The sequence below is a fragment of the Siphateles boraxobius genome, unplaced genomic scaffold, assembly GCF_051911475.1.
Source record: "Siphateles boraxobius isolate OS27281-9 unplaced genomic scaffold, OSU_SipBor_1 66, whole genome shotgun sequence".
Lineage (NCBI taxonomy): Eukaryota > Metazoa > Chordata > Actinopteri > Cypriniformes > Leuciscidae > Siphateles > Siphateles boraxobius.
The window spans coordinates 2236546-2259639 of NW_027509193.1; the positions used below are offsets into that span (position 1 = coordinate 2236546).

At 45.4% G+C, this 23094-nt stretch overlaps 1 protein-coding gene across 1 annotated transcript in view; it reads left to right on the forward strand.

Moving 5' to 3' along the window:
• Positions 1-17093, forward strand: part of LOC143722321 (uncharacterized) — a 33250-nt gene extending 16157 nt beyond the window's left edge. The window contains exons 5-7 of the mRNA XM_077213701.1: positions 4914-5051; positions 9884-10021; positions 16948-17093. Coding sequence (XP_077069816.1) covers positions 4914-5051; positions 9884-10021; positions 16948-17093 — 422 coding nt within the window. The remainder of the gene's footprint in view (positions 1-4913; positions 5052-9883; positions 10022-16947) is intronic.
• Positions 17094-23094: the final 6001 nt, after the last annotated feature.

Here is a 23094-nt window from a genome sequence, read left to right on the forward strand (position 1 = left end):
AATAAAACTCCCGATAAGGGATGATATGTCATTTTACCTGCATGCATGTCTGTGTATCCTTGCACTTAACCACAAGTTGATTGCAATTAACTACACGGACCACGTCTTACAAAAAAGGCTAAATTAATTAGCTCAATTGTCAGACTAATATTTGTGGGACTCCACAATATCATCTTACTTTATAGGATTTCAGGGAAAGCAATTCTGTGGCCACAAGAATTGGGTTTCCTGCCCTATAAACACATACTCTTTAAAGTATCTTTAATTTGTAAGCTTGTTGCTATAAGATCTTTTGGCACTTAAGGGACTTGAAAATGAGCAAAAAGGCAGTACATCAATCAGATGAATATAATGAATTTAATAAGGCAGAACTACTTATGTATTTACTACGGTTACATGGGATATATGTATTTACAAACATAATAAACAATACACGATAAGGCATCGATGAACAAAAAAAATGCATAGAGTGTGGACAATGGAAACACGTGTGAGAGGGGAAGAGGAAGAGAGAGAGAGAGAGAGAGAGCATTGGCAACATTCCCCCTGACAGTCCCCTGTCTGTAACAACACGAAAACATCATCTTAATGCTTCTTAGAAGCTCTATAAACAGATATACTTAAGTTTCTGGGTCTCTCTGTGTCGCGGCATTCCTGCGCGTGTGTGAGCGGAGTCCTTTAGGAAGCGTCACTGGGTGCTGCTTGGCGCGCGTGTTGAACGGAGTTTCCAAGTCTTTGGGGTAACATTACCAAAGGAAAATAGTTCGGCTAAGTTCGTTTCACTTTGTGGAAGTGAACAGAGTCGACTACGGAAAACAAAACTTTGACTAACAAAGAAAAGAAATAAAGATCTCTACGGGGAAATCACGCGGAGTTAACGTCACATCTTCGCATGGCTGGTGAAGAAGCGTGTGTGCGTCTCTCGCCACGTGGTCACGTGCGCGTGTTTCTCCTTCAAAACGAGCGTGCGCTCGTTTAAAGGTCCCTTGTAGATGGATTTGCTGAAGAGATATGTCACGCGGTGTTCTTTTCCCTCGTCGATTGGAATTAAACACGGAGACTTATCTAAGACTGAAAAACACAAACTAAACTAGAAACAAATAAAAGAAAGGCGAAGAGCTCGCCCGGAGGCGAGACCTTACATTATGACACAAAGACAGGCGAAGTAACAGAGCGAGCGGAGGGAGGAAGCGTCATTTATCACCTTGGAGAAATCCGGCCTCTTCCTGTTGACTTGGCCAATTAGAGGGTTGGAATTTCACAGGCGGGACTTTGGTTTTTATTGCTCTTTGTCTAAGAGAGAGACATTTGAAACCCTAATTTCGTCGGTGTTTAAGAGCAGAATCTTCACAATTCTTATAATACTAATGTGTCACAAGTTTAGCAAAATGTAATGTCAATTAACAAATGGGGAATGAAGATTGGAGTTTATCGAGACCAAACTTGCCACAAATGGATTTGGTTAAACATTAGTTGGCAAAGTTTAAAACATTATCGCATTAGAGTTGTCGAGAAACATAGACCAAACCACAAAAAGGCAACTCATGAAATAGGGAACTTAGATACATTGTTCATACAATTCTCAAGTGGATATATAATAGCATATATATATATATATATATATGAATACAGGATTCATTTCTCCTCCTTGGTTAGAATTCAGAGAGAGCCACAGTTCTGTGAACATTCCTTTGGGTCGTAAACGCTGCTATCTAAGAACACCAGTGATGTTAGTTTTGGTCTCTTTTCACTCCAAAGATGGAAAACATAGTAAACTATATTTTACTGGATATTACTGTACGTATTCTGATTGATCACACCGAAAGCATTCTGGAGGTGTCCAGAACTATGTGTACAAGTTATGGGAATAGACAGTTATATTTAAAATGCATAATGAAGGTATTTATAATTCACCTTAAGCTACGATAAAATCATAGTCATTCCAATGTGACATGGGCAAATGGACACACAAAAAAAACACATCGAATATATCTGGTTAAATGTCTTTTAAAGAAAAGAAGTTCCTTTTCCCTTTGGAATCCACTTCCTTTGGGACATTCCGATCAGTCATAAAATGTCTTGTAAGCGGACACCACGCTCTGTCCTGAGTGTGGTCTTCACTGGTGGGGGAATGTGTGTGTGTGTGTGTGTGTGTGTGTGTGTGTGTGTGTGTGTGTGTGTGTGTGTGTGTGTGTGTGTGTGTGTGTGTGTGTGTGTGTGTGTGTGTTTGGGTTAATTTACATTCAGAGATTTTTGGTCTTTAGCAGAATGTATTTAGTTATTCAGATTCACCCACTTAGCCCAGTCCTTACACCGTCTTCAGAGTGTCTCCAAAGCCACACCTCCTTCAAAACATGAAGTCACGCAGCAGAGTCTGCAAAGCGTCACGAGAGACTGTGTTAAAGGAGACCTATCATGAAAATCAGACTTTTTCCGTGTTTAAGTGCTATAATCGGTGTATCTACTGTATAACTTTGGGCTGGTAAGCCTTTCCCTGCAAGCATGTCAAAAAATAAGCCCATCAGATTTCGCTCCCCTACTGACTTAGGAAGGGGATTTTATAATATTACTGCCCCTTAATCTGCATGTTTCCACCCACGGGGCTGCCATTTGGTTTTCGTGAATGACAATGGTGTAACCGGTCCTAACGCAATGGCAAAACTTTGAGCAAACTGTTCTGTCGTTGGCTGCACAGAGCACTATTTGGCCAAAAAATGTTACTGCTGTCTTATAAAGACCTCAGGGAACTACAGCAGCTCACTTGCATTTAAAGGGACACACACACAAAAACGGTGCGTTTTTGCTCGCACCCAAAATGTGGCAACTTTGACAAGCTATAATAAAGATCTGGGTTGTATTTTAAGCTGTAAATTCACAGACACATTCTGGGGACACCATAGAATTATATTACATCTTGTGAAAAGGGGCATAATATGTAACCATTAAATTCCCTCGTGTCTCAAAGCACATAACACGTAAGCAATAAGGTACGAGAGGCTGTGCTGTATCGAAGCGGAGTTATCACACGATGCAAAAATTAAAGCTGAAAAATATGTAGGCTATGAATGCAACTTTCATGAAGTAAAATCACAAAGGCTTCCTTCAGCTGGAAATAATAATCCCTGACCGTAAACAACAACAGAGTGAGTCAGTCTGTAGAGAAGACTTTTATATTGAAAGGTCTGAAACTTGTGAACACGGAGAAGCAAGATGCAACTGAAAAATGACTAGTTTGTCAGGGCACTGGAAAACCCCTTAACTGTTAAAAGGACATGATATTGCAGTGGACATTCAAACTGCATTTTTTTTATTACGGTTAAAACTGACTTGTGGTACTACTCCGACTTGTGCCACTTGATCGCTGTACCACCTGACCACTGCAGATTCTTTTGGCAAACGCTCAATCATCTCCCAACTGTAATTACTACGACATCCAACCCTAATCAAACACACCTGAACAAGCTAATCAAGGTCTTCAAGATTAGGCTACTAGAAAGCTACGGGCAGGTGAAATTCATCAGGGTTGGAGTTCTCCTCGGATCTTTAAAAGCGCGTTTTTCAAGAAGCTATTTTAACCCCCTTTTCTTTTTCTTTTTTTACAGCGTTTGTTGTAGGATTCCATTTGATGCAGCGACACGGTTTTTCATTGTAGTTTTGTGTTCAGCCCCTAATTCAGCGCATCTTCTAGCAGAGTTGATTGTAAGATCGCAGTCACGAGGATGACAGCTCGAGTGTACTGCTCGTTTAGTACTGTTTTATTGTGTCTGTCTGCATGTTTGAGCACAACAGACGCTGGAGTCGTAGGTGAGAAGATCTTTTAGCTTCGGTTTACAAAAGTACAGTACAGACGTCCAGTGGAAGTTTAACTTTGTACGCTGGTTTAGTTTCAATAATAAGCAAAGTATAAATATGCCAAACTGTCATAAATTTATGCACTTATTTCATTAAACAAAAATACTACATTAATGATTGTATGGCTTTCACTGTAAAACAAGAACACTAATGTTATATGGTTACACAAGTGTTACCACATAGACATCAGTCCTGATTTTAAACTTCTGCTTCATGTTTTGTTTTCCCTATTTTAACAACTATTTAGGCCTTGAATAGCCTATAACATGGGGAGCTATACAGTTTGTTGTGTAGCCTATTAAAATGCTCGAAATGAGGGAGGTCATGGGAATATGGCATTACAATTTTTGAAGACGTATGCTTAATTACACCAGTAAATTTATAAACCACATATTTACTGATGTGCATGTTTTCTATCAGAATTGCACTATTACTCGCCCTACTATATAGCTTGTAATGGACCTCTCAGTCTTTGAAATGGTAGATACATGGTGCATATATGTATGTCTATGCTACTTTGATTTGAAGCTGATAAATGTGAATATTATATTAAAGTTTGAGGCACATATTGCAAAACCCCTGACTTGCAAATGCTGAAACAAGCTATTACACAGCACTTCCTGGTCTCCCCTAACTATCCTCTTGAATCCTCTTCTGTAGTGTCCGATCAGTGTCCGGCAATGCTGACCGTCGTACCGTCCCGTCGAGGATGTCTTCGTGATAGAGACTGCTCTGGAGGACACAAATGCTGTCAATTTCCCTGTGGGCGTGCGTGCGTGCCTCCTGTTTTCAGTGAGTTTAATTAATGATGGATGCTATAGATCTTCCAAAAGAAACACTGAAAAAAATGGTGTAATAAGTTTTCACTCAGAAATTGCTAGTAAATTTCACATTTGCAATGAAACTGCTAGTAACGCGTTGAACTAAACGTGAAACCACGAAGTAGAAAGACTGAATATTCCTGTAAAAACTACTCCGATTGTCTTTGACAACTTTTATTTTTTAAGCGGTGAATGAGACATTCAGTGATGTGGTTTCTCTGTCATGTGTCTGTATAACAGCAAAGCCAGGGGAGTGTCCAAGCACAAAGTCTGGAGCAGGAATTTGTGCAGAGTTGTGTTACTATGACAGTGACTGTCCGAACAATGAGAAATGCTGCAGCAATGGATGTGGACGTCAGTGTATGGCCCCATATACAGGTATTTGAGAGATTATATTAGTGTTTGGGTCGGCTTTCTCGTTATTTCCGTTTGTCTTGTTTGATTTTACTACTTTACCGTTCTCTGTGTCAAAAGTATTCAGCCGAACCAGCACCGGATGGCTTTACAATATTAGTAGATAACGATTAATACTTAAAATAAGAAACTTGCAATTTGTGCTTTCCGCTAAACGGACTGACTAAAGCGGATTATCTGTATCCATGCAGTGAAGCCTAAGCCCGAACCGACCCCAGCAGCCGAGCTGCCGAATCCTCAAGTGACGCCTGCAGCCGAACAGCCGAATCCTCAAGTGACGCCTGCAGCCGAACAGCCGAATCCTCAAGTGACGCCTGCAGCCGAACAGCCGAATCCTCAAGTGACGCCTGCAGCCGAACTGCCGAATCCTCCAGAGACGCCTGCAGCCGAACCGCTGACGCCTGGAGCTGAACCACTGAATCCACCAATGACTCCGGCAGCCGAACCGCCCAAGCCTCCAGTGAAGCCTGCCGGCGAACCGCCCAAGCTTCCAGTGAAGCCTGCCGGCGAACCGCCCAAGGCTCCAGTGAAGCCTGCCGGCGAACCGCCCAAGGCTCCAGGGAAGCCTGCGTCCGAACCGCCCAGGCCTCCAGGGAAGCCTGCGTCCGAACCGCCCAGGCCTCCAGGGAAGCCTGCGTCCGAACCGCCCAGGCCTCCAGGGAAGCCTGCGTCCGAACCGCCCAGGCCTCCAGGGGAGCCTGCGTCCGAACCGCCCAGGCCTCCAGGGGAGCCTGCGTCCGAACCGCCCAGGCCTCCAGGGAAGCCTGCGTCCGAACCGCCCAGGCCTCCAGGGAAGCCTGCGTCCGAACCGCCCAGGCCTCCAGGGAAGCCTGCGTCCGAACCGCCCAGGCCTCCAGGGAAGCCTGCGTCCGAACCGCCCAGGCCTCCAGGGAAGCCTGCGTCCGAACCGCCCAGGCCTCCAGGGAAGCCTGCGTCCGAACCGCCCAGGCCTCCAGGGAAGCCTGCGTCCGAACCGCCCAAGGCTCCAGGGAAGCCTGCGTCCGAACCGCCCAAGGCTCCAGTGAAGCCTGCGTCCGAACAGCCCAAGGCTCCAGTGAAGCCTGCGTCCGAACCGCCCAGGCCTCCAGGGAAGCCTGCGTTCGACCCGCCCAGGCCTCCAGGGAAGCCTGCGTCCGAACCGCCCAGGCCTCCAGGGAAGCCTGCGTCCGAACCGCCCAGGCCTCCAGGGAAGCCTGCGTCCGAACCGCCCAGGCCTCCAGGGAAGCCTGCGTCCGATCCGCCCAGGCCTCCAGGGAAGCCTGCGTCCGAACCGCCCAGGCCTCCAGGGAAGCCTGCGTCCGAACCGCCCAGGCCTCCAGGGAAGCCTGCGTCCGAACCGCCCAGGCCTCCAGGGAAGCCTGCGTCCGAACCGCCCAGGCCTCCAGGGAAGCCTGCGTCCGAACCGCCCAGGCCTCCAGGGAAGCCTGCGTCCGAACCGCCCAGGCCTGCAGTGTGTGCTGAAAACTGTCACCAAACTCACCCTGATGGCAAATGTTCTGGCAATATGGGGGGGTCCTTGTCACCTTATGGGGGGTCATAAGGAATGTGGCTATGCATAAAGTTAAGTGCGCTGATTTAACCATTGAATGTATGGGATCTCTTCCCTGTTTATCACCAAATAAATCTCACACTTTGGTAAGACTACTTTCTTTCTGTGGTAAAAAAAAAAAATTGCTTGATTGTAGAGTTGGGGTTTTTTTTGGTATGCCGGTGTTCATTTGGCTGCTCTCACATAATAGCTCATTGGCATGAGTGCTTTAGGAAAGTTAAAAAATCCCCTCACCAAGACCCAAACACGTGCAAGACGTCTTGTAACGAAAGACCTCTGTTTTCATCTTCTCTTCATCTTCGCACAAAATGGGCACTGAAATATGCATGCGCAATCTTCCACGCACATATTGGGATGTAGAAATACTTTCCGCAGACTATGCCTAAACTCTCCTTAAACTTTTGTGGGCGAAGTTAACTAAATTATTTTGAATGCCGTTTTTACACTTTATATACATTTAAAATATGCCCCTCTCGTTAATGGAGTTAAACACTTGAGTTGCGTTAAATCTTTGTCTAGAAGTTAATGTGTTTGAATTTAACACTCACAGCAATTCGTAACTATTTTACGCTTTGCTTGAAGGTAGGGTAGGCAATTGCGTAGAGGCTAGCAATGGCAAGCTAGCTTTGAAAGCGTGAGATCCCACCCCGTCTTCAGAGTGTCTCCAAAGCCACACCTCCTTCAAAACATGAAGTCACGCAGCAGAGTCTGCAAAGCGTCACGAGAGACTGTGTTAAAGGAGACCTATCATGAAAATCAGACTTTTTCCGTGTTTAAGTGCTATAATCGGTGTATCTACTGTATAACTTTGGGCTGGTAAGCCTTTCCCTGCAAGCATGTCAAAAAATAAGCCCATCAGATTTCGCTCCCCTACTGACTTAGGAAGGGGATTTTATAATATTACTGCCCCTTAATCTGCATGTTTCCACCCACGGGGCTGCCATTTGGTTTTCGTGAATGACAACGGTGTAACCGGTCCTAACGCAATGGCAAAACTTTGAGCAAACTGTTCTGTCGTTGGCTGCACAGAGCACTATTTGGCCAAAAAATGTTACTGCTGTCTTATAAAGACCTCAGGGAACTACAGCAGCTCACTTGCATTTAAAGGGACACACACACAAAAACGGTGTGTTTTTGCTCGCACCCAAAATGTGGCAACTTTGACAAGCTATAATAAAGATCTGGGTTGTATTTTAAGCTGTAACTTCACAGACACATTCTGGGGACACCATAGAATTATATTACATCTTGTGAAAAGGGGCATAATATGTAACCATTAAATTCCCTCGTGTCTCAAAGCACATAACACGTAAGCAATAAGGTACGAGAGGCTGTGCTGTATCGAAGCGGAGTTATCACACGATGCAAAAATTAAAGCTGAAAAATATGTAGGCTATGAATGCAACTTTCATGAAGTAAAATCACAAAGGCTTCCTTCAGCTGGAAATAATAATCCCTGACCGTAAACAACAACAGAGTGAGTCAGTCTGTAGAGAAGACTTTTATATTAAAAGGTCTGAAACTTGTGAACACGGAGAAGCAAGATGCAACTGAAAAATGACTAGTTTGTCAGGGCACTGGAAAACCCCTTAACTGTTAAAAGGACATGATATTGCAGTGGACATTCAAACTGCATTTTTTTTATTACGGTTAAAACTGACTTGTGGTACTACTCCGACTTGTGCCTCTTGATCGCTGTACCACCTGACCACTGCAGATTCTTTTGGCAAACGCTCAATCATCTCCCAACTGTAATTACTACGACATCCAACCCTAATCAAAGACACCTGAACAAGCTAATCAAGGTCTTCAAGATTAGGCTACTAGAAAGCTACGGGCAGGTGAAATTCATCAGGGTTGGAGTTCTCCTCGGATCTTTAAAAGCTCGTTTTTCAAGAAGCTATTTTAACCCCCTTTTCTTTTTCTTTTTTTACAGCGTTTGTTGTAGGATTCCGTTTGACGCAGCGACACGGTTTTTCATTGTAGTTTTGTGTTCAGCCCCTAATTCAGCGCATCTTCTAGCAGAGTTGATTGTGAGATCGCAGTCACGAGGATGACAGCTCGAGTGTACTGCTCGTTTAGTGCTGTTTTATTGTGTCTGTCTGCATGTTTGAGCACAACAGACGCTGGAGTCGTAGGTGAGAAGATCTTTTAGCTTCGGTTTACAAAAGTACAGTACAGACGTCCAGTGGAAGTTTAACTTTGTACGCTGGTTTAGTTTCAATAATAAGCAAGGTATAAATATGCCAAACTGTCATAAATGTATGCACTTATTTCATTAAACAAAAATACTACATTAATGATTGTATGGCTTTCACTGTAAAACAAGAACACTAATGTTATATGGTTACACAAGTGTTACCACATAGACATCAGTCCTGATTTTAAACTTCTGCTTCATGTTTTGTTTTCCCTATTTTAACAACTATTTAGGCCTTGAATAGCCTATAACATGGGGAGCTATACAGTTTGTTGTGTAGCCTATTAAAATGCTCGAAATGAGGGAGGTCATGGGAATATGGCATAACAATTTTTGAAGACGTATGCTTAATTACACCAGTAAATTTATAAACCACATATTTACTGATGTGCATGTTTTCTATCAGAATTGCACTATTACTCGCCCTACTATATAGCTTGTAATGGACCTCTCAGTCTTTGAAATGGTAGATACATGGTGTATATATGTATGTCTATGCTACTTTGATTTGAAGCTGATAAATGTGAATATTATATTAAAGTTTGAGGCACATATTGCAAAACCCCTGACTTGCAAATGCTGAAACAAGCTATTACACAGCACTTCCTGGTCTCCCCTAACTATCCTCTTGAATCCTCTTCTGTAGTGTCCGATCAGTGTCCGGCGATGCTGACCGTCGTACCGTCCCGTCGAGGATGTCTTCGTGATAGAGACTGCTCTGGAGGACACAAATGCTGTCAATTTCCCTGTGGGCGTGCGTGCGTGCCTCCTGTTTTCAGTGAGTTTAATTAATGATGGATGCTATAGATCTTCCAAAAGAAACACTGAAAAAAATGGTGTAATAAGTTTTCACTCAGAAATTGCTAGTAAATTTCACATTTGCAATGAAACTGCTAGTAACGCGTTGAACTAAACGTGAAACCACGAAGTAGAAAGACTGAATATTCCTGTAAAAACTACTCCGATTGTCTTTGACAACTTTTATTTTTTAAGCGGTGAATGAGACATTCAGTGATGTGGTTTCTCTGTCATGTGTCTGTATAACAGCAAAGCCAGGGGAGTGTCCAAGCACAAAGTCTGGAGCAGGAATTTGTGCAGAGTTGTGTTACTATGACAGTGACTGTCCGAACAATGAGAAATGCTGCAGCAATGGATGTGGACGTCAGTGTATGGCCCCATATACAGGTATTTGAGAGATTATATTAGTGTTTGGGTCGGCTTTCTCGTTATTTCCGTTTGTCTTGTTTGATTTTACTACTTTACCGTTCTCTGTGTCAAAAGTATTCAGCCGAACCAGCACCGGATGGCTTTACAATATTAGTAGATAACGATTAATACTTAAAATAAGAAACTTGCAATTTGTGCTTTCCGCTAAACGGACTGACTAAAGCGGATTATCTGTATCCATGCAGTGAAGCCTAAACCCGAACCGACCCCAGCAGCCGAGCTGCCGAATCCTCAAGTGACGCCTGCAGCCGAACAGCCGAATCCTCAAGTGACGCCTGCAGCCGAACAGCCGAATCCTCAAGTGACGCCTGCAGCCGAACAGCCGAATCCTCAAGTGACGCCTGCAGCCGAACAGCCGAATCCTCAAGTGACGCCTGCAGCCGAACAGCCGAATCCTCAAGTGACGCCTGCAGCCGAACCGCTGACGCCTGGAGCTGAACCACTGAATCCACCAATGACTCCGGCAGCCGAACCGCCCAAGCCTCCAGTGAAGCCTGCTGGCGAACCGCCCAAGCTTCCAGTGAAGCCTGCTGGCGAACCGCCCAAGGCTCCAGTGAAGCCTGCCGGCGAACCGCCCAGGCCTCCAGGGAAGCCTGCGTCCGAACCGCCCAAGGCTCCAGTGAAGCCTGCCGGCGAACCGCCCAGGCCTCCAGGGAAGCCTGCGTCCGTACCGCCCAGGCCTCCAGGGAAGCCTGCGTCCGAACCGCCCAGGCCTCCAGGGAAGCCTGCGTCCGAACCGCCCAGGCCTCCAGGGAAGCCTGCGTCCGAACCGCCCAGGCCTCCAGGGAAGCCTGCGTCCGAACCGCCCAGGCCTCCAGGGAAGCCTGCGTCCGAACCGCCCAAGGCTCCAGGGAAGCCTGCGTCCGAACCGCCCAAGGCTCCAGGGAAGCCTGCGTCCGAACGGCCCAAGGCTCCAGTGAAGCCTGCGTCCGAACGGCCCAAGGCTCCAGTGAAGCCTGCGTCCGAACGGCCCAGGCCTCCAGTGAAGCCTGCGTCCGAACCGCCCAGGCCTCCAGGGAAGCCTGCGTCCGAACCGCCCAGGCCTCCAGGGAAGCCTGCGTCCGAACCGCCCAGGCCTCCAGGGAAGCCTGCGTCCGAACCTCCCAGGCCTCCAGGGAAGCCTGCGTCCGACCCGCCCAGGCCTCCAGGGAAGCCTGGCGCCGAACCGCCCAAGCCTGCAGTGTGTGCTGAAAACTGTCACCAAACTCACCCTGATGGCAAATGTTCTGGCAATATGGGGGGGTCCTCGTCACCTTATGGGGGGTCATAAGGAATGTGGCTATGCATAAAGTTAAGTGCGCTGATTTAACCATTGAATGTATGGGATCTCTTCCCTGTTTATCACCAAATAAATCTCACACTTTGGTAAGACTACTTTCTTTCTGTGGTAAAACAAAAAAAATTGCTTGATTGTAGAGTTGGGGTTTTTGGTATGCCGGTGTTCATTTGGCTGTTCTCACATAATAGCTCATTGGCATGAGTGCTTTAGGAAAGTAAAAAAATCCCCTCACCAAGACCCAAACACGTGCAAGACGTCTTGTAACGAAAGACCTCTGTTTTCATCTTCTCTTCATCTTCGCACAAAATGGGCACTGAAATATGCATGCACAATTTTCCACGCACATATTGGGATGTAGAAATACTTTCCGCAGACTATGCCTAAACTCTCCTTAAACTTTTGTGGGCGAAGTTAACTAAATTATTTTGAATGCCGTTTTTACACTTTATATACATTTAAAATATGCCCCTCTCGTTAATGGAGTTAAACACTTGAGTTGCGTTAAATCTTTGTCTAGAAGTTAATGTGTTTGAATTTAACACTCACAGCAATTCGTAACTATTTTACGCTTTGCTTGAAGGTAGGGTAGGCAATTGCGTAGAGGCTAGCAATGGCAAGCTAGCTTTGAAAGCGTGAGATCCCACCCCGTTGTAAAGCCTCTGGGGCGGATCTAATCCGTGGGGAATCTGCATATCATAATTAATAATTGGTAATTAATAATTATTCATACATGTTTGGATTAGATCGGTCTTACATGTTAATAAAACTCCCGATAAGGGATGATATGTCATTTTACCTGCATGCATGTCTGTGTATCCTTGCACTTAACCACAAGTTGATTGCAATTAACTACACGGACCACGTCTTACAAAACAGGCTAAATTAATTAGCTCAATTGTCAGACTAATATTTGTGGGACTCCACAATATCATCTTACTTTATAGGATTTCAGGAAAAGCAATTCTGTGGCCACAAGAATTGGGTTTCCTGCCCTATAAACACATACTCTTTAAAGTATCTTTAATTTGTAAGCTTGTTGCTATAAGATCTTTTGGCACTTAAGGGACTTGAAAATGAGCAAAAAGGCAGTACATCAATCAGATGAATATAATGAATTTAATAAGGCAGAACTACTTATGTATTTACTACGGTTACATGGGATATATGTATTTACAAACATAATAAACAACAATACACGATAAGGCATCGATGAACAAAAAAAATGCATAGAGTGTGGACAATGGAAACACGTGTGAGAGGGGAAGAGGAAGAGAGAGAGAGAGAGAGAGAGCATTGGCAACATTCCCCCTGACAGTCCCCTGTCTGTAACAACACGAAAACATCATCTTAATGCTTCTTAGAAGCTCTATAAACAGATATACTTAAGTTTCTGGGTCTCTCTGTGTCGCGGCATTCCTGCGCGTGCGTGAGCGGAGTCCTTTAGGAAGCGTCACTGGGTGCTGCTTGGCGCGCGTGTTGAACGGAGTTTCCAAGTCTTTGGGGTAACATTACCAAAGGGAAATAGTTCGGCTAAGTTCGTTTCACTTTGTGGAAGTGAACAGAGTCGACTACGGAAAACAAAACTTTGACTAACAAAGAAAAGAAATAAAGATCTCTACGGGGAAATCACGCGGAGTTAACGTCACATCTTCGCATGGCTGGTGAAGAAGCGTGTGTGCGTCTCTCGCCACGTGGTCACGTGCGCGTGTTTCTCCTTCAAAACGAGTGCGCGCTCGTTTAAAGGTCCCTTGTAGATGGATTTGCTGAAGAGATATGTCACGCGGTGTTCTTTTCCCTCGTCGATTGAAATTAAACACGGAGACTTATCTAAGACTGAAAAACACAAACTAAACTAGAAACAAATAAAAGAAAGGCGAAGAGCTCGCCCGGAGGCGAGACCTTACATTATGACACAAAGACAGGCGAAGTAACAGAGCGAGCGGAGGGGGGAAGCGTCATTTATCACCTTGGAGAAATCCGGCCTCTTCCTGTTGACTTGGCCAATTAGAGGGTTGGAATTTCACAGGCGTGACTTTGGTTTTTATTGCTCTTTGTCTAAGAGAGAGACATTTGAAACCCTAATTTCGTCGGTGTTTAAGAGCAGAATCTTCACAATTCTTATAATACTAATGTGTCACAAGTTTAGCAAATTGTAATGTCAATCAACAAATGGGGAATGAAGATTGGAGTTTATCGAGACCAAACTTGCCACAAATGGATTTGGTTAAACATTAGTTGGCAAAGTTTAAAACATTATCGCATTAGAGTTGTCGAGAAACATAGACCAAACCACAAAAAGGCAACTCATGAAATAGGGAACTTAGATACATTGTTCATACAATTCTCAAGTGGATATATAATAGCATATATATATATATATATGAATACAGGATTCATTTCTCCTCCTTGGTTAGAATTCAGAGAGAGCCACAGTTCTGTGAACATTCCTTTGGGTCGTAAACGCTGCTATCTAAGAACACCAGTGATGTTAGTTTTGGTCTCTTTTCACTCCAAAGATGGAAAAAATAGTAAACTATATTTTACTGGATATTACTGTACGTATTCTGATTGATCACACCGAAAGCATTCTGGAGGTGTCCAGAACTATGTGTACAAGTTATGGGAATAGACAGTTATATTTAAAATGCATAATGAAGGTATTTATAATTCACCTTAAGCTACGATAAAATCATAGTCATTCCAATGTGACATGGGCAAATGGACACACAAAAAAAACACATCGAATATATCTGGTTAAATGGCTTTTAAAGAAAAGAAGTTCCTTTTCGCTTTGGAATCCACTTCTTTTGGGACATTCCAATCAGTCATAAAATGTCTTGTAAGTGGACACCACGCTCTGTCCTGAGTGTGGTCTTCACTGGTGGGGGAATGTGTGTGTGTGTGTGTGTGTGTGTGTGTTTGGGTTAATTTACATTCAGAGATTTTTGGTCTTTAGCAGAATGTATTTAGTTATTCAGATTCACCCACTTAGCCCAGTCCTTACACCGTCTTCAGAGTGTCTCCAAAGCCACACCTCCTTCAAAACATGAAGTCACGCAGCAGAGTCTGCAAAGCGTCACGAGAGACTGTGTTAAAGGAGACCTATCATGAAAATCAGACTTTTTCCGTGTTTAAGTGCTATAATCGGTGTATCTACTGTATAACTTTGGGCTGGTAAGCCTTTCCCTGCAAGCATGTCAAAAAATAAGCCCATCAGATTTCGCTCCCCTACTGACTTAGGAAGGGGATTTTATAATATTACTGCCCCTTAATCTGCATGTTTCCACCCACGGGGCTGCCATTTGGTTTTCGTGAATGACAACGGTGTAACCGGTCCTAACGCAATGGCAAAACTTTGAGCAAACTGTTCTGTCGTTGGCTGCACAGAGCACTATTTGGCCAAAAAATGTTACTGCTGTCTTATAAAGACCTCAGGGAACTACAGCAGCTCACTTGCATTTAAAGGGACACACACACAAAAACGGTGCGTTTTTGCTCGCACCCAAAATGTGGCAACTTTGACAAGCTATAATAAAGATCTGGGTTGTATTTTAAGCTGTAACTTCACAGACACATTCTGGGGACACCATAGAATTATATTACATCTTGTGAAAAGGGGCATAATATGTAACCATTAAATTCCCTCGTGTCTCAAAGCACATAACACGTAAGCAATAAGGTACGAGAGGCTGTGCTGTATCGAAGCGGAGTTATCACACGATGCAAATATTAAAGCTGAAAAATATGTAGGCTATGAATGCAACTTTCATGAAGTAAAATCACAAAGGCTTCCTTCAGCTGGAAATAATAATCCCTGACCGTAAACAACAACAGAGTGAGTCAGTCTGTAGAGAAGACTTTTATATTGAAAGGTCTGAAACTTGTGAACACGGAGAAGCAAGATGCAACTGAAAAATGACTAGTTTGTCAGGGCACTGGAAAACCCCTTAACTGTTAAAAGGACATGATATTGCAGTGGACATTCAAACTGCATTTTTTTTATTACGGTTAAAACTGACTTGTGGTACTACTCCGACTTGTGCCTCTTGATCGCTGTACCACCTGACCACTGCAGATTCTTTTGGCAAACGCTCAATCATCTCCCAACTGTAATTACTACGACATCCAACCCTAATCAAACACACCTGAACAAGCTAATCAAGGTCTTCAAGATTAGGCTACTAGAAAGCTACGGGCAGGTGAAATTCATCAGGGTTGGAGTTCTCCTCGGATCTTTAAAAGCGCGTTTTTCAAGAAGCTATTTTAACCCCCTTTTCTTTTTCTTTTTTTACAGCGTTTGTTGTAGGATTCCGTTTGACGCAGCGACACGGTTTTTCATTGTAGTTTTGTGTTCAGCCCCTAATTCAGCGCATCTTCTAGCAGAGTTGATTTTGAGATCGCAGTCACGAGGATGACAGCTCGAGTGTACTGCTCGTTTAGTGCTGTTTTATTGTGTCTGTCTGCATGTTTGAGCACAACAGACGCTGGAGTCGTAGGTGAGAAGATCTTTTAGCTTCGGTTTACAAAAGTACAGTACAGACGTCCAGTGGAAGTTTAACTTTGTACGCTGGTTTAGTTTCAATAATAAGCAAGGTATAAATATGCCAAACTGTCATAAATGTATGCACTTATTTCATTAAACAAAAATACTACATTAATGATTGTATGGCTTTCACTGTAAAACAAGAACACTAATGTTATATGGTTACACAAGTGTTACCACATAGACATCAGTCCTGATTTTAAACTTCTGCTTCATGTTTTGTTTTCCCTATTTTAACAACTATTTAGGCCTTGAATAGCCTATAACATGGGGAGCTATACAGTTTGTTGTGTAGCCTATTAAAATGCTCGAAATGAGGGAGGTCATGGGAATATGGCATAACAATTTTTGAAGACGTATGCTTAATTACACCAGTAAATTTATAAACCACATATTTACTGATGTGCATGTTTTCTATCAGAATTGCACTATTACTCGCCCTACTATATAGCTTGTAATGGACCTCTCAGTCTTTGAAATGGTAGATACATGGTGTATATATGTATGTCTATGCTACTTTGATTTGAAGCTGATAAATGTGAATATTATATTAAAGTTTGAGGCACATATTGCAAAACCCCTGACTTGCAAATGCTGAAACAAGCTATTACACAGCACTTCCTGGTCTCCCCTAACTATCCTCTTGAATCCTCTTCTGTAGTGTCCGATCAGTGTCCGGCGATGCTGACCGTCGTACCGTCCCGTCGAGGATGTCTTCGTGATAGAGACTGCTCTGGAGGACACAAATGCTGTCAATTTCCCTGTGGGCGTGCGTGCGTGCCTCCTGTTTTCAGTGAGTTTAATTAATGATGGATGCTATAGATCTTCCAAAAGAAACACTGAAAAAAATGGTGTAATAAGTTTTCACTCAGAAATTGCTAGTAAATTTCACATTTGCAATGAAACTGCTAGTAACGCGTTGAACTAAACGTGAAACCACGAAGTAGAAAGACTGAATATTCCTGTAAAAACTACTCCGATTGTCTTTGACAACTTTTATTTTTTAAGCGGTGAATGAGACATTCAGTGATGTGGTTTCTCTGTCATGTGTCTGTATAACAGCAAAGCCAGGGGAGTGTCCAAGCACAAAGTCTGGAGCAGGAATTTGTGCAGAGTTGTGTTACTATGACAGTGACTGTCCGAACAATGAGAAATGCTGCAGCAATGGATGTGGACGTCAGTGTATGGCCCCATATACAGGTATTTGAGAGATTATATTAGTGTTTGGGTCGGCTTTCTCGTTATTTCCGTTTGTCTTGTTTGATTTTACTACTTTACCGTTCTCTGTGTCAAAAGTATTCAGCCGAACCAGCACCGGATGGCTTTACAATATTAGTAGATAACGATTAATACTTAAAATAAGAAACTTGCAATTTGTGCTTTCCGCTAAACGGACTGACTAAAGCGGATTATCTGTATCCATGCAGTGAAAACTAAACCCGAACCGACCCCAGCAGCCGAGCTGCCGAATCCTCAAGTGACGCCTGCAGCCGAACAGCCGAATCCTCAAGTGACGCCTGCAGCCGAACAGCCGAATCCTCAAGTGACGCCTGCAGCCGAACAGCCGAATCCTCAAGTGACGCCTGCAGCCGAACAGCCGAATCCTCAAGTGACGCCTGCAGCCGAACTGCCGAATCCTCCAGAGACGCCTGCAGCCGAACCGCCCAAGCCTCCAGTGAAGCCTGCCGGCGAACCGCCCAAGCTTCCAGTGAAGCCTGCTGGCGAACCGCCCAGGCCTCCAGGGAAGCCTGCGTCCGAACCGCCCAAGGCTCCAGTGAAGCCTGCCGGCGAACCGCCCAAGCTTCCAGTGAAGCCTGCCGGCGAACCGCCCAAGGCTCCAGTGAAGCCTGCCGGCGAACCGCCCAGGCCTCCAGGGAAGCCTGCGTCCGAACCGCCCAAGGCTCCAGTGAAGCCTGCGTCCGAACCGCCCAGGCCTCCAGGGAAGCCTGCGTCCGAACCGCCCAGGCCTCCAGGGGACCCTGCGTCCGAACCGCCCAGGCCTCCAGGGAAGCCTGCGTCCGAACCGCCCAGGCCTCCAGGGAAGCCTGCGTCCGAACCGCCCAAGGCTCCAGGGAAGCCTGCGTCCGAACCGCCCAAGGCTCCAGTGAAGCCTGCGTCCGAACAGCCCAAGGCTCCAGTGAAGCCTGCCGGCGAACCGCCCAGGCCTCCAGGGAAGCCTGCGTCCGAACCGCCCAGGCCTCCAGGGAAGCCTGCGTCCGAACCGCCCAGGCCTCCAGGGAAGCCTGCGTCCGAACCGCCCAGGCCTCCAGGGAAGCCTGCGTCCGAACCGCCCAGGCCTCCAGGGAAGCCTGCGTCCGAACCGCCCAGGCCTCCAGGGAAGCCTGCGTCCGAACCGCCCAGGCCTCCAGGGAAGCCTGCGTCCGAACCGCCCAGGCCTCCAGGGAAGCCTGCGTCCGAACCGCCCAGGCCTCCAGGGAAGCCTGCGTCCGAACCGCCCAGGCCTCCAGGGAAGCCTGGCGCCGAACCGCCCAAGCCTGCAGTGTGTGCTGAAAACTGTCACCAAACTCACCCTGATGGCAAATGTTCTGGCAATATGGGGGGGTCCTTGTCACCTTATGGGGGGTCATAAGGAATGTGGCTATGCATAAAGTTAAGTGCGCTGATTTAACCATTGAATGTATGGGATCTCTTCCCTGTTTATCACCAAATAAATCTCACACTTTGGTAAGACTACTTTCTTTCTGTGGTAAAACAAAAAAAATTGCTTGATTGTAGAGTTGGGGTTTTTTTTGGTATGCCGGTGTTCATTTGGCTGCTCTCACATAATAGCTCATTGGCATGAGTGCTTTAGGAAAGTTAAAAAATCCCCTCACCAAGACCCAAACACGTGCAAGACGTCTTGTAACGAAAGACCTCTGTTTTCATCTTCTCTTCATCTTCGCACAAAATGGGCACTGAAATATGCATGCGCAATCTTCCACGCACATATTGGGATGTAGAAATACTTTCCGCAGACTATGCCTAAACTCTCCTTAAACTTTTGTGGGCGAAGTTAACTAAATTATTTTGAATGCCGTTTTTACACTTTATATACATTTAAAATATGCCCCTCTCGTTAATGGAGTTAAACACTTGAGTTGCGTTAAATCTTTGTCTAGAAGTTAATGTGTTTGAATTTAACACTCACAGCAATTCGTAACTATTTTACGCTTTGCTTGAAGGTAGGGTAGGCAATTGCGTAGAGGCTAGCAATGGCAAGCTAGCTTTGAAAGCGTGAGATCCCACCCCGTCTTCAGAGTGTCTCCAAAGCCACACCTCCTTCAAAACATGAAGTCACGCAGCAGAGTCTGCAAAGCGTCACGAGAGACTGTGTTAAAGGAGACCTATCATGAAAATCAGACTTTTTCCGTGTTTAAGTGCTATAATCGGTGTATCTACTGTATAACTTTGGGCTGGTAAGCCTTTCCCTGCAAGCATGTGAAAAAATAAGCCCATCAGATTTCGCTCCCCTACTGACTTAGGAAGGGGATTTTATAATATTACTGCCCCTTAATCTGCATGTTTCCACCCACGGGGCTGCCATTTGGTTTTCGTGAATGACAACGGTGTAACCGGTCCTAACGCAATGGCAAAACTTTGAGCAAACTGTTCTGTCGTTGGCTGCACAGAGCACTATTTGGCCAAAAAATGTTACTGCTGTCTTATAAAGACCTCAGGGAACTACAGCAGCTCACTTGCATTTAAAGGGACACACACACAAAAACGGTGCGTTTTTGCTCGCACCCAAAATGTGGCAACTTTGACAAGCTATAATAAAGATCTGGGTTGTATTTTAAGCTGTAACTTCACAGACACATTCTGGGGACACCATAGAATTATATTACATCTTGTGAAAAGGGGCATAATATGTAACCATTAAATTCCCTCGTGTCTCAAAGCACATAACACGTAAGCAATAAGGTACGAGAGGCTGTGCTGTATCGAAGCGGAGTTATCACACGATGCAAAAATTAAAGCTGAAAAATATGTAGGCTATGAATGCAACTTTCATGAAGTAAAATCACAAAGGCTTCCTTCAGCTGGAAATAATAATCCCTGACCGTAAACAACAACAGAGTGAGTCAGTCTGTAGAGAAGACTTTTATATTGAAAGGTCTGAAACTTGTGAACACGGAGAAGCAAGATGCAACTGAAAAATGACTAGTTTGTCAGGGCACTGGAAAACCCCTTAACTGTTAAAAGGACATGATATTGCAGTGGACATTCAAACTGCATTTTTTTTATTACGGTTAAAACTGACTTGTGGTACTACTCCGACTTGTGCCTCTTGATCGCTGTACCACCTGACCACTGCAGATTCTTTTGGCAAACGCTCAATCATCTCCCAACTGTAATTACTACGACATCCAACCCTAATCAAAGACACCTGAACAAGCTAATCAAGGTCTTCAAGATTAGGCTACTAGAAAGCTACGGGCAGGTGAAATTCATCAGGGTTGGAGTTCTCCTCGGATCTTTAAAAGCTCGTTTTTCAAGAAGCTATTTTAACCCCCTTTTCTTTTTCTTTTTTTACAGCGTTTGTTGTAGGATTCCGTTTGACGCAGCGACACGGTTTTTCATTGTAGTTTTGTGTTCAGCCCCTAATTCAGCGCATCTTCTAGCAGAGTTGATTGTGAGATCGCAGTCACGAGGATGACAGCTCGAGTGTACTGCTCGTTTAGTGCTGTTTTATTGTGTCTGTCTGCATGTTTGAGCACAACAGACGCTGGAGTCGTAGGTGAGAAGATCTTTTAGCTTCGGTTTACAAAAGTACAGTACAGACGTCCAGTGGAAGTTTAACTTTGTACGCTGGTTTAGTTTCAATAATAAGCAAGGTATAAATATGCCAAACTGTCATAAATGTATGCACTTATTTCATTAAACAAAAATACTACATTAATGATTGTATGGCTTTCACTGTAAAACAAGAACACTAATGTTATATGGTTACACAAGTGTTACCACATAGACATCAGTCCTGATTTTAAACTTCTGCTTCATGTTTTGTTTTCCCTATTTTAACAACTATTTAGGCCTTGAATAGCCTATAACATGGGGAGCTATACAGTTTGTTGTGTAGCCTATTAAAATACTCGAAATGAGGGAGGTCATGGGAATATGGCATAACAATTTTTGAAGACGTATGCTTAATTACACCAGTAAATTTATAAACCACATTTACTGATGTGCATGTTTTCTATCAGAATTGCACTATTACTCGCCCTACTATATAGCTTGTAATGGACCTCTCAGTCTTTGAAATGGTAGATACATGGTGTATATATGTATGTCTATGCTACTTTGATTTGAAGCTGATAAATGTGAATATTATATTAAAGTTTGAGGCACATATTGCAAAACCCCTGACTTGCAAATGCTGAAACAAACTATTACACAGCACTTCCTGGTCTCCCCTAACTATCCTCTTCTGTAGTGTCCGATCAGTGTCCGGCGATGCTGACCGTCGTACCGTCCCGTCGAGGATGTCTTCGTGATAGAGACTGCTCTGGAGGACACAAATGCTGTCAATTTCCCTGTGGGCGTGCGTGCGTGCCTCCTGTTTTCAGTGAGTTTAATTAATGATGGATGCTATAGATCTTCCAAAAGAAACACTGAAAAAAATGGTGTAATAAGTTTTCACTCAGAAATTGCTAGTAAATTTCACATTTGCAATGAAACTGCTAGTAACGCGTTGAACTAAACGTGAAACCACGAAGTAGAAAGACTGAATATTCCTGTAAAAACTACTCCGATTGTCTTTGACAACTTTTATTTTTTAAGCGGTGAATGAGACATTCAGTGATGTGGTTTCTCTGTCATGTGTCTGTATAACAGCAAAGCCAGGGGAGTGTCCAGGCACAAAGTCTGGAGCAGGAATTTGTGCAGAGTTGTGTCACTATGACAGTGACTGTCCGAACAATGAGAAATGCTGCAGCAATGGATGTGGACGTCAGTGTATGGCCCCATATACAGGTATTTGAGAGATTATATTAGTGTTTGGGTCGGCTTTCTCGTTATTTCCGTTTGTCTTGTTTGATTTTACTACTTTACCGTTCTCTGTGTCAAAAGTATTCAGCCGAACCAGCACCGGATGGCTTTACAATATTAGTAGATAACGATTAATACTTAAAATAAGAAACTTGCAATTTGTGCTTTCCGCTAAACGGACTGACTAAAGCGGATTATCTGTATCCATGCAGTGAAGCCTAAACCCGAACCGACCCCAGCAGCCGAGCTGCCGAATCCTCAAGTGACGCCTGCAGCCGAACAGCCGAATCCTCAAGTGACGCCTGCAGCCGAACAGCCGAATCCTCAAGTGACGCCTGCAGCCGAACAGCCGAATCCTCAAGTGACGCCTGCAGCCGAACTGCCGAATCCTCCAGAGACGCCTGCAGCCGAACCGCTGACGCCTGGAGCTGAACCACTGAATCCACCAATGACTCCGGCAGCCGAACCGCCCAAGGCTCCAGTGAAGCCTGCCGGCGAACCGCCCAGGCCTCCAGGGAAGCCTGCGTCCGAACCGCCCAGGCCTCCAGGGAAGCCTGCGTCCGAACCGCCCAGGCCTCCAGGGAAGCCTGCGTCCGAACCGCCCAGGCCTCCAGGGAAGCCTGCGTCCGAACCGCCCAGGCCTCCAGGGGAGCCTGCGTCCGAACCGCCCAGGCCTCCAGGGGAGCCTGCGTCCGAACCGCCCAGGCCTCCAGGGGAGCCTGCGTCCGAACCGCCCAGGCCTCCAGGGGAGCCTGCGTCCGAACCGCCCAGGCCTCCAGGGAAGCCTGCGTCCGAACCGCCCAGGCCTCCAGGGAAGCCTGCGTCCGAACCGCCCAGGCCTCCAGGGAAGCCTGCGTCCGAACCGCCCAAGGCTCCAGGGAAGCCTGCGTCCGAACCGCCCAAGGCTCCAGTGAAGCCTGCGTCCGAACCGCCCAGGCCTCCAGGGAAGCCTGCGTCCGAACCGCCCAGGCCTCCAGGGAAGCCTGCGTCCGAACCGCCCAGGCCTCCAGGGAAGCCTGCGTCCGAACCGCCCAGGCCTCCAGGGAAGCCTGCGTCCGAACCGCCCAGGCCTCCAGGGAAGCCTGCGTCCGAACCGCCCAGGCCTCCAGGGAAGCCTGCGTCCGAACCGCCCAGGCCTCCAGGGAAGCCTGCGTCCGAACCGCCCAGGCCTCCAGGGAAGCCTGCGTCCGAACCGCCCAGGCCTCCAGGGAAGCCTGCGTC